Source organism: Pelobates fuscus, chromosome 5 (genome assembly GCF_036172605.1).
Source record: "Pelobates fuscus isolate aPelFus1 chromosome 5, aPelFus1.pri, whole genome shotgun sequence".
NCBI classification, from domain to species: domain Eukaryota; kingdom Metazoa; phylum Chordata; class Amphibia; order Anura; family Pelobatidae; genus Pelobates; species Pelobates fuscus.
Genome location: NC_086321.1, coordinates 93,800,261 through 93,813,428, shown reverse-complemented (window position 1 = coordinate 93,813,428; position 13,168 = coordinate 93,800,261). Strand labels below are relative to the sequence as shown.

At 37.8% G+C, this 13,168-nt stretch overlaps 1 protein-coding gene across 2 annotated transcripts in view; it reads right to left on the bottom strand.

The window, feature by feature from the left end:
• The window catches only part of RNF180 (ring finger protein 180), a 152,350-nt gene that overhangs the window by 104,024 nt on the left and 35,158 nt on the right, over positions 1 to 13,168 (bottom strand). For both annotated transcript variants that reach the window (XM_063454062.1, XM_063454061.1), the window contains exon 4: positions 8,969 to 9,868. In XM_063454062.1, coding sequence (XP_063310132.1) covers positions 8,969 to 9,868 — 900 coding nt within the window. The remainder of the gene's footprint in view (positions 1 to 8,968; positions 9,869 to 13,168) is intronic.

Below are 13,168 nucleotides of genomic sequence, written 5' to 3'. Positions count from 1 at the left end.
CACACACTTAGGGCCAACCGATGGGCCCTATATCTTCAGGGGCCCGGTCAGCACTGTGGCCGTTGTATAGCGCGGCCGGGCCCCTTTAAAAAAAAAAAAAAAACAGCCGCAAGTGCTGAAGAGGGAGAGCCAGGCAGTGAAGAGGCAGCCGCGCCGACTCCCATCATCCCCAGCCACCCTCCTGCAAAGAAAAGGTAAGAGACAGGAGGGTGGCTGGAAAATGAGCTATGTATGTCTGTCTGTATGCATGTATGTCTGTCTGTATATATGTATGTCTATGTATGTCTGTCTGTATATATGTATGTCTATGTATGTCTGTCTGTCTGACATGCATGCAGACAATGTCTGTCTGTCTGTATGCATGTATGTCTATGTCTGTCTGTATGCATGTATGTCTGTATGCATGTATGTCTGTCTGTCTGTCTGTCTGCATGCATGCCTGTGTGTATGTATGTCTGTGTGTATGTCTGTCTGAATGCATGTATGTCTATCTATGTATGTCTGTATGTATGTCTGTGTGTGTGTACTGCCCCCATACACACACACTGCCCCCCCATACACACACAATGCCCTCCCATACACACACACTGCCCTGCCATACACACACACTGCCCTGCCATACACACACACTGCCCCCTACACACACACACACTGCCCCCTATACACACACACAGTGCCCCTATACACATACACTGCCCCACATACATACATACACTGCCCCACATACATACATACACTGCCCCCCATACACTGCCCCCCATACACACACACTGCCCCAGACACACATACACTGCAACTGTCACACACACACACTGCACCCCTGACATACACTGCCGCCCTCACTCACACACTGCAACCTTCACACACTGTCCCCCTCACACACACGCACTGCACCCCTCACACATTGCACCACTCACACACACACCACTGCTCCTATGCCCTATGACAGCCCCATTTCCCAGCAGACCTCAGGTAAGTTGTCAAACTGTTCTTAAACGGTTTGACTACTTACTCTGGGAGGGGGTCCCGGCACTATTGGCACCATAACCACTACACTGAGCTGTAGTGGTTATTGTGTCTGGATTATTTAGTTAAATAATCTACAAGTGCCCCTCCCGAGATCAGGCTCTGGATCCGCCACTGACCCAGTGGGCATATTTGGAGGCGGGCCCCAGGGTGCCCAGACCCTGAGCTGAGTTAGGGGCCCCAAAATGTCTGGTGGCGGCCCTGGGGTAAACAAGCATGTAGGCATCAGTCAATAGAAAGCCCTAATTTTTGTGGTATTTTAGAACTTGTTTATGGCAACCCACTCAAGCTTTCACAATAAGTAATATTTATAGGACTTAGAATATTGTGTTCAGTGACCCCTCCTGCTGGCACTCATCCCAGTAAGATATAGCATGCACTGTTAATAGCAGTCACAGAGATCACTCCACAGGACAATACTGCTCCACAACAGACATCTGGGTGGGGAACCTTCATATCCATAAGAGGATGGATAATAATAACAAAATATGTTGGGCACTAATAAAGTATGTTGCTTTATAAATATGGTGGCCTTCATAACTAACGGCTATTTGCAGTTTAATTTTAGATTTCTTATTAGTGAATGTGTGTGTTTGTGTGTTCTACAAAATATTTGTATAAGGCATTTATCAGATATATTAACTGGTTTAAGCATTTGGGTGAAGTTAATAAACGTTCTATAAAACCATTTATATGATGCTTCACTTTCAGAACTATAAATGGTTTAATCATTAGTTTAAAAGTAATTAGAGTTAAGCAGCTGTTTAAAATGTATCCGTAAGAGTCTTTGAAATGGTAGTTATGCTGCCCTCTGCTGTTAATAAGTAAATAAGCTGCAGTAACTGAAAAAGTGGTTAAGCATATTTTAACAGTACAAAACCAATGTTGTTGTTTGAGAGTCTAAAGAATGAACAATACCTCTGTTGCATACATTACTAAACTTAAAATAGACCCATTTATTTCACTGAATAAATAACAGTCCAGTTAAAGACTTCTCAAGTTCCACTGGAACCTATTATTTGTCTGCAAACGCTTGACATGATTTTTTTAGTTCTATTTTACTTCTGTCAAAAACGTACTGGAGTGCATTTAAAAAGAAGCTGAAATGTTACAGCACATGAATAAAAGTATAAGCATCCTAGCTATGTTAATTTTTTGTTCAGATGAGGCACTTAAGAACACCTAAGGTTGTATGGACAAAACCTCCAAAATCCTACGAGGGAGGCAACACTATGTTTAAAAACCTAAAAAAAATGTCTTCCTGGGACAAGTCAGATCCTGGTGTATAACTATAATACAAAGCTTAAGCCTTGCAGGAGACTAAATATTTAGATTATTATTCTTACACTAAGTATATTATTATTCTTAGAAATAAATGGCCAAAAAATCAATGTCTCTGTATCGAATAGGAGCAGATAAGGGGGTAGCCCTAAGCAATAATGATAGAAAAGAAAAAATGAAAATCTGTTCCAACACAATCGAGTGTCACTAGAGATTTATACACAAAAACTACTTAATAATAAACTGATCAGAATTAAAAATCTTGAAGATACTTTATTCTTAAATCAATAAAACAAACAAAAAAAACATGTGATTCAATTTGGGCCAATATAGTAATGACTAAGATTGTGGCAAATTAAAGCCCTTATACCCTAATAGTAGCTGCCTGACTTAATCAAAAAGTCCATTGCGGCAGTACCAGCAAAAATATATATATACACAGTAAAAGGTGAGAAATTATAACGAAAAAACAAAAAGCAAAAGAGCAAATTAAACAAATTGAACAAGACTCCCACTAGGTAAGTATGTAGCGTGTTAACAATGTATCATAACCAAATCCAATACAATACAAATCCATGTATCAGAAAATGGGTAACTAACAATGAATAAATAGCCGTAGCCTGTGGGAAATACCACTGCATAATCTGTCAAGGCACATCTAATCCGTTCTCCAGTCTCCGGTAAAAAAAGAGAAGGGGAGGGATCAGAATGTAAATCCCTGCAGCGTAACTGGTAATAATGTGCCGGTTTTCTGAATGAAGAATCCAGAACGCTGAATAAACTAAAGATAGTAGGAAAGGTGCCTTAAAAGGGCGCCTAGGTATAGATAAAGTAGGAAAGAATAACAAAATCCTAATATAGTAAAACTGGGAACCGGAGAACTAGTGGATAGTAAAGTGGTATGTCTATTCAAGATAATCTGTAGCTGGTTTGTCTGTCAATTGAATCAGGATACCTAAATAGCTCGATGTGTCCCTTAATCGAGCTCAACCCGTCACAGTAAAGGGGCATACAAGTGAGCAAGAGACAGAACAATTGGTTAACTAAATATTGTTAACATAGTCAAGGGGCTTGACTATGTTAACAATATTTAGTTAACCAGTTGTTCTACTTTTGCAAATGGTATGCCATCATGGGGGGAATTCTCATTCCTGGGCTACCATACGGTCTCAAAGGCAACATAACCAATCTGGCAAATTTCAATGTGAAAAAACTGAAAATAAAGCATTATATGTGAGCCTGTAATGTTCAAAAACACTATAAAACCTGTACATGGGGGGTACTGTTATACTCAGGAGACTTAGCTGAATACAAATATTAGAGTTTTAAAACAGTAAAACGTATCACAACAATAATATCATCAGTGAAAGTGACCGGAGAGGCACCATTGAGGCGAATAATACACTACCATTTCGTGAGTGCTACCATTAATGAGTGTACAGTAATTGATTACTGTATCGAACAATATTATACTATGTATGTATCCTTGTTTAGGAACTAACAGCTGTATCCCTAAAGTCCTGTGTATATATATATATACACACACACATACACATACACACATATACATATACACATATACACATATATATACACACATATATATATATATATAAATATATATATATATACACACACACACACACACACATATATATACACACACACACACATATATATATATATATATATATATATATACATATACACACACGTCCATGGATTAGATGCCTCCTCTAGATCAATCCTGGTACAAGGTACAAGGGAAGTGTATTAACATAAACCACGTAGAACTAAAAGTGCAATGGCCACTTCAGAAATGTCATTGAAATTCCAATTAAAACGTACAAGACAAACGGACAACTTTATGTATGTCTACATAAATAACAAACATGGCAAAACCAGGAGCTTACTCAGTTCGACAGAAAGTAGCCATAGTTGGCATAAATGAGCTAAAAGTCACATGCAGCAGTAATACAAACTACATAAACTAAAATTTATACATGGACACACATATGGCTCAGTGACCCTTCTTCCACTTTGTATCGAAAAGGATAGTATTAAGGAACTGGTTTTCAGGCAAGCTAGAGGAATACAGAATCTTCAGGAAATATGGAAAACATGATCAAGACTCGACCTGGGTAGATGTAATATTCTTTGCAGAATTGATGCTAAGTTTTTCTATTGCCATTTTCCACAAATTGTTTAGGCATATGCAATGCCTTTATTGGCAGGATGATTAGTGAACATGGGGACACAATGCACTGTAGAATGTGCCTTATACCAAGCATTTTCTTCTGCTGACAATGATCCAAATACCATGAACACATCAAAGAAAACACAATTCAAACAATTATGGGTTGCAATACTCCAAATAATCAATGACTTAAACATTTAAATGATATGACTGGTGTGCTCAAATACATGTCCTCCAATATCATTTTAATTTAACATAGAGCATCACTGAGCAAGCCTAAAAATGGCACGCTATCATTTGTGAGGCACTGGGTGAGACAAATCATATCCTGATAGGACAACTTAGCCATCAGCCCAGTGTTAGAATATATAGAGACACACAAGCACACATACATAAACATACCAACATTTAACACTCACACACACAAACATGCATAGACAGACACTCATACATAAACAAAGATACTTAGTTATGTATCCCCTCCTCTTCTCCCCATTGAGGAAAGAAATCCGTTTTGCTCTGCTCACACTATTGACTAGTCATATTAGGACAGCAGAAGATATGTATACCAGCCACAATTCCCTCATTCTTTTTTTTGGCACACTGGAAGACAGACTTTGTGTATCTATGTTAAATACAGCAGGAGTTACTGACAGTAACTCTGCCTGACAGAAAGCCATTGAAGTCTATGGGTGCCAGATTGCCAGCTGTTAAGATACAAGCATACGGGCAGACGCAAACTAAAATATATATAAACACACAATAGCACACATCCAGACAACTGTATGCACAAATAGCATGCATTATAGTTCAATAATATTACCGGTACATTACAAAGACAAATACTGACACATACACATATACATAGACAGACACACATGAACACATATACAGAACCATACTATCACACATACATAAGCTGGGGCTGTACAGTAAATGTTGGTGGAAGCCCTTTGACGTGCACTACGTATCCATGAGTGGCTCATATTCATTTCTGTGGTGGAAGCATTGCAATTGTGATGTCACAAGTGATGTGATGTCACAATCGCACTGCATCCCCCATTACAAAAATGGTAGACTGTGGTTAACAAAGATATCTCTGCAGAGGTCACTGGAAAATCAAAGTCCGGGGACTATAATAATAATTAAAGATAAGTTTGCAAAACGCATATATATTTGTTAATGAATTTAAACCACACAGTCAAAGAAACACATTTAAAGGGACACTATAGTCACCAGAACAACTACAGCTTATTGAATTTGTTCTGGTGAGTAGAATCATTAACTTTAGGCTTTTTGCTGTAAACACGGTCTTTTCAGAGAAAATGCAGTGTTTACATTACAGCCTAGTGATAACTTCACTGGTCACTCCTCAGATGGCAGAGATCCTTCCTGGGTCATGGCTGCCTAACATGCATCCAAACATTCAGTGTCTCCTCCCTCTGCATGCAGACACTGAACTTTCCTCATAGAGATTCATTGATTCAATTCATCTCTATGAGGAGATGCTGATTGGCCAGGGGTGTGTTTGAATTGTGCTGGTTCTGCCCCTGATCTGCCTCCTTGTCAGTCTCGGCCAATCCTATGGAGAAGCACTGTGATTGGATCAGACCACCACTTCTGATCATGTCAGCAGACAGCTTGCTATTCTGAGGCATGCAGAGCTACAGCTTCAGGCTTGAATATAAGTAAGATTTTGCTATATTTAGGGAGGCAGGACGGGCCATGGGGGGCTAGATGCTGGTTTTAACACTATAGGGTCAGGAATACATGTTTGTGCTCCTGACCCTATAGTGTTCCTTTAATAATTGTGGGGGAAAATACTTTTCTCAGCTTTTTTTATTTTAATTTTAATATGTTATGTCCCCTATTTTCTCAGCACAAACTTCTTTGTTTGTGATGGGCAGTATCCAGTGCAATGCTTCCCCCATAGAGAAGCATTGTGAACACAGGGTGCATAACATATTATGAACACTTAATGAAATACCAGTTTAATTGTTCATTTGGAATCTATGAAAACATAGATGAAAACAGTTATTAGAAAAAAGCTTCCTTGATTAAAGCATTTGATGATGTCAGCCAAGGAGACGGATTAGGGGCGGGACCAGGGCTTGTAGACCTGTGGAGAGTTGAAAACAAGGTAAATTTTAACCCTTTCTAAGGGGGCACCTAAATTGTGGTATAGGGTCAGGAATACAGGTTTGTGTTCCTGACCATATGGTGTTCCTTTAACCCCTTAAGGATCAAACTTCTGGAATAAAAGGGAATCATGACATGTCACACATGTCATGTGTCCTTAAGGGGTTACGGTAAATGTCCTGTGTCAGATTCACATATTTTGAGGGCAAAATGTTTTTGGCTTTTTCTTCAGGAAATACATAGGGGAATTGTATAACTGGCAGCAAGTGGAGGTTTGGGGCTAGGGCTGCATAGATAAAATCATTTAACTCCTATTGAGCAGTAATATTGCCAGATCATGATTCATACACAAAAACTACTTAATAAAGCTGAAGTGGCTTTTGGTGTTTAGATTGACCCTTTCAAGCCTATTTTAATGTACATACTGCATAAGTGGTGTGCATATTTACCTGGGGTGACTCTTTAAATTCATATTTGCATTCAACATAACTCCTATTTGGACTGCAACGTTATATGTTCTGCTTAGGTTAACCTTTCCATACATGTTTAAATTAACATCATAGAGGTCACTGTAGTGGTTATGGTGCCAGGAGTGTCCTGGATCCCTCCCAGAGCAAAACCATTTAAGAATGGTTTGACTACTTATCCAGTGTCTGCCAAGCACCTGCAGCCACTTCTCTGGTGAATACAACTAAAATGATGTTGCTCTGGGTTACACCACAACCCAGTGAGGTCACAATTTCTCCAGCATTCCAGTTAAGCATAGAGCCTCAAGGTTTGTTAAAACCGGATGAGATGTCTGTGAAATAAGCTCACACTTTTAGAGTGTTATTCACTAAAGTGAGAATAGCAGGGAATTCAAAGTGCATTTCACATTTAAGTTTAAAATATCTGAACTTGGAAAAGAAAAAACATCCAGCACACAACAAGTAAAAACAATAAATACACTTAGCTTCCTCTAATCCCTGAATTCCACCATATTGACTAATTTTAAAGAGTCTGGCGGAGTCTAGTTTCCTAGAACCCAGAAATTTAGCAATTTACAAATACATATCTTCTCCTTTAAAATTTTAAAGGGACACTATAGTCACCAGCACAAATATAGCTTAATGTAGTTGTTCTGGTGAGTATAATCAGTCCCTGCAGGCTCTTTGCAGTAAACGCTGTCTTTTCAGAGAAAAAGCTGTGTTTACATTACAGCCTTGGAACACCTCTAGTGGCCACTCAGACAGTCACTAGAGGTGCTTCCTGGGTCAGTGTAGCACTGACATTTATCATCACTCTGCATGGAGAAACTGAACTTTCCCAATAGATATGCATTGATCCAATGCATTTTTATAAGGAGATGCTGATTGGTCAGGGAGGCATTTGGTTCCGCCTCTGGCCCACCTCCTTTGCTTAGATCATCAGCAATTGCGATCTCTGCCAATCCAATGCTTTCCTATGGGAAAGCATTGTGATTGGATGAGATCATCAATTCTGATGTCAGCCAAGGAGGTAGATCGGGGGCAGAGCCAGCGCAGGCAGACCAGTGCAGCTCTGGAAAAAAATTGGCTTTTTCTAGTTATTTAACAGGGGTGAGGGGGGCAACATGTTTTTTCAACACTATAGGGTCAGGAATACACATTTGTGTTCCTGTAATTAAAAAACAATTTTGTTGCATACAACATCATGTCAAAGTGCTATTAGTGTAACCATAGTGTTGTCTGTAATATATGTTTCTTTCACATTTTCATTATGAAATAAATAGGCCATTTGGTATACAGTACCTGGTGCTGTATTAGTGTGTTTCTCCAATTCCATTTCCTACATCCATCACCTAGTCCCTACCTTTTCCCCATATTTCCGTTATCCAAAATGTTTATAGAAATGTGTTGTAAATATGCCAACCTTGCTATGGGTCTACAAAATAGCCAATGTTTAAAATAGAAATGCCTGAGAAATAGTCAGTAGAATTTGTCAAGCTTAATAGAAATAAAATCTGCAAATTGTGGATTAGAACTATGGAAAAATGTGAATGTCATGCTTAAGAGAACTTCATGTAATTCTATATTTACCCATCCACACTGAGTTTAGCATCCTATGGTTTTCCAAAATCTTAATTTTTCCTTGCAAATGTATGTGCAAAATATATATAATACTTGTAATATTTCCTTTTACCATATTGTTCAGTAGCTATTTCTTTTAAAGAACAAATCAAAGCACTTGTGCATTAAAGGCACATTATTTTCACCAAGATACACTAAAATATTAATCTGAATTTTCCAATCTTCTTAAATTACAAACAGTGCATTAGTATGTAACCAAACTAAATTTCTAATGTACCTGTTTCTGTTCTTGCAGCCATTTTTCTCGCTTCTTTTGTTTTCTTCGAATGCTTTTCAGTTTGTTTATTTCTCTTTTACTTAATCGGTGAGTGACAGTATATGTGCAGGTAGGTGCAGATTGAATGACTTCTGAAGACAGCACCAGCTGTTGCTGCATATAATCGTCTCTTGTGGCTGAGATGGATGGAGTGTTTCCTATCGAGTCTGATACTTCAACTGTATGGCTATATTGTGTCCTTGAGTCCATGGGTACCGGAAGATCACTAGCTGTTGGCACACTTTCTGGAGGTCTTCGAAGTGTTTTCTCAATGTCAAATCTGTGCTTACCTGTAAATTTCCTGAAGGACTCATTTGTACTTTGGCTGTTGCTGTTTTCAAATGAAAGCTCGGATTTGCTCTTGCTCAGATATTGAGCTGGCTGTGTTTCTAATGGCTCTTTGTTACGGCAAACTGAAGTATTTGATTTTTTTACAAAAACATTTGAACAGAGGTGACTAGCACCTGTGTCCTTTTTATCTGAATATGCCTCGAGACAAAAGTCTGTGAGAGGCAGTTTTTTTCTTCTGGGCATAAAATGTCCATTGTGTGAACGAATTTCTAGACACAGTGCCTCTACCAAACTCCCAGTTGAATCCGTGTTTGTGTTCATGGTCAGATGCTTTTCACTCCTGTTCAGTCCATTTTTTATTTTTTTGTCCAGACTTGTTGGAGCTTTTAAAATTGGTAGCAGCTCAAAAAATGGTTTTGGTGAATGTGATATATCATAATCAATCCTGCTTTTGCTGAGATGTACGACGCTCAACTGGCCACATGGGTATTTAGTGCTGCCTATAAAATTAAAAGCCCCGAGACGTGCCCCACAGTATGGACAGTTCAGTCGACCATGTGTCCAGTGACGCTGAAACATAAGAAAGAGAAGGAAAGGTCAGTATAGTAAACTACAAAACAAAACTACTGCACTGACATTTTGTTTGGTCACAAAAGAATTCCCCTTTCTGGCCTGCTTTCTGTGACATAATAGACATGTCAGCAGACAGCACAGAGATGAAAGAACAGTTCTAAAGCAAAGAAAACCCTAGAATATCATTACAAAAGGTATTAATCTCAAAAATTCTTCATGTGTAAATCGTTGTTTTAAATCAGTCTGCTGTCCACAGGTTTAGTAGAGGGCTGCCAAATGCATGTACAAAGAGTTTTGGTATTTATCTAAAAACAATATATGTATAACAGTGACTCAAAGTCTAGTAAACAAAAACTAAAATGAATCAAAAGTAAATTTGAATAGTCATATTGAAAACCACTATATGATGTGGTTAAAGGTATAAAAAAAAAAAAAAAAAAAAAAAAGGGTCCTTAAGACTCTCAACCAAAATCCATTATAAACATGTTATGTTTGTATTGTATGGGTAATTATCAGCACACAAGAAATAAAAAGAAGATAATTTAATGATCAATCAATAAAGTATGATACAAAAGATGCTTGTTTTCATTGGTATGTGGTAAATATTTAAAAACATTTAGAGCATAAAATGTCCTGATGTCACAATCTCTACCCCTGTTAGTAGCCATTCACACTTAACAGCTGTTGTAATAATGAATACCAGTGAGCTGTGAAGCCAAGCAAATGGACTTTACTTCTGTTTGTTTACCATGCTTGACATGTTAGGTCTGTAGATTACAGGTACAGTTGGATTAAATTAATATTTGGACACCAAGTAACGAGGGAGTTCATCAAGGCAAAAAAAAAGTGCTATTTTGGATGCAAAGTGCTAGAATAGTGAAAAACATTCTATAGGTTTCCATGGTGACTGCTTCTAATATAGCAAACTTCCACAGAACAGCATCCTGTTTTGTTATTTTTGTTTTGTTATATAATGTGCAGGTACGGCAGAAATAGAATATCAGACAAACAGGGAAAACCTCAAGAACACCAAAAACCTACATAAAACGAACATAATAGAAATCATAAAAATGGTTTTATTAATCATAGTCTGTCTAAACACTTTTAAGATAATTCAGTTCCAAAAAAAAAAAATCAAATTCATTGCCACTGATAAAGTTAGTCAACATTGGAGAGGAGGTGATGTGTCTAAAGATTTAAGTTAAAATTAGATGAGATGGATCTTTGGACGACACATCCTGGCTCCTCAATTTGTTTTTATGAATGTTCTTATAATTATGTACTATGATTGGACCTTTTGCCCCTTAATTTACCATTATTAAACATGGTGCATGTGCAACGCACTGACTCAAGAATATAACAGATATCATGTATTCCAAACTGGAGAAAGCCACATAAAGCGGATGAAAGCTGGAAGTCACATGACTGGCGGTATGGTTAGACACAAGGACGCAGGATGTGAACACGGAAGCATGTGGAAGATGGCACACATAGAAAATTAAATGGGATGCGTACCCTCACATAATTAAGACTGGTATAAAACCAGATGGATGGCAGATTAATATGCAGGGAAAAGCGTTTTGCAGTGTTTTGTACTGTCTATAATAAATGTATAATTACGTACACTCTGGTTCCTGTCAAGTTCTCTTCAAGAAAGGGGATCCACTATGTTCCGCTGGACTTTTGGCCCAGCCAAACATCTATTGATAAGGTTGGTTTGGTGCCTTTACATTTTATAGTTTATTTATAATAGGCTCTTAATATTATGAGTGTTCAATTTGAGTTAATTTAATCTTATTGCCTTATACACTACACTATGATGTGTTTCTTCTGCATTTTTATGTGATAGGATTTGCCATTAATCTCTGTGTAATATTGGGTAACTATAACCATTGTGTGCGCTGTCACCATATTTATATGCATATTGTATCTCTAGGTTGGCACGCATGCTGGGCTAACAAACCCCATGTTTGCTAATTGCTGCAGATATAATGAAAAAAAAATTAAATAAAAAATAAGAATAAACATAAAAACATACAACAATCAACTCCTTTAGTAACAATGGTTATGGTGCATGAAAGTAAATGATTACAAAAGTAAGTATCAGTCTATTGTTCAATGAATCATAACAAACAGTAGATGTAATACATCGATTAGCCATCACCTCATAAAGTAACATAAAAATAAATTAATTTGGAAACTTACAAATCCCTATATATTAAAAACAATATAACGTGTGAAGAAAGAATAAAGGTAAGGATAGGCACACTAGAATTGGGGCAAAAAAATACTGAGCCCCATATAGTGAGCTAATAGGTAATGCTATCCCTTAACTATGTGTATGGTTGATATGCTATATATAGAGGCTAGTCATCTCATTTAGTAGTTTACAGAATTAGAGGAGTATGCCTAAAGAACGAACCTAGCATATTTTATTGCCGATGCATTTAGTTTGAGGGTTTTTTCCTTTTGTTTTTTTTATTTTTATTTTCCTAGGTGTACTATGTCTTTATTCACGGATACTACTTAGGTACTCTATGGGTTGGCAGGGGTATGTTTGATAGGGATAGCCTTTAGGCTGCCTTGAAGCAGCAGCAAGTTCAGCCTTTTCCGTCTGTGGGAGGTAGACAGCCAGTTCAGGGTATTCTAGGTTTATTTTGTGGCGATACCTGGGGGATCCCTAACAGGATTCATTGAACAGGAGCACTTCTATTTCTCTCATTTCATATGAACTACATGCCCTGGAGGGCGAGTGATTACTATTTGAGAGTTTATTATCTGTGCAATATATTCACACAACCCTAGTATTTGTATGTAAGTGGATGTATTTCTACACTGTATAGAGACAAATTTACTTTCTCTTTCTTTTCATACATTCCACTCCATACATCCTTGCCTGTACTAGTAACTGTAGCTGTTGCTCCCAGTGGCAACATAACCACTACTAGGCACAATAAATCCCTACCAATATTCCTCTTTTGACTAAATGCCAATGTTGTGGCATGACTACTTTATACAGTGTACACATTGTACCCCCATAGAGATCTACCTGTAGAACATTCTATGTAACTTAGGAATATTTACCCTAGTTTCTTTTTGAGAGCATTTATCTCACTTACTCACACACTATTTAGGTGTACTCACCTTTGGTAACACTTTTACCAGTTTTTAAATAATTAAATTTAATTTATTTTATTTTTTTCCCTAATAAAGGTTTACAACCCCCCCCCCCCCCCCCACTGATTAAGTGGTTTTCCATCCCATTTTCTCTTTTTTCTGTATATGTTCTCGGGGTTA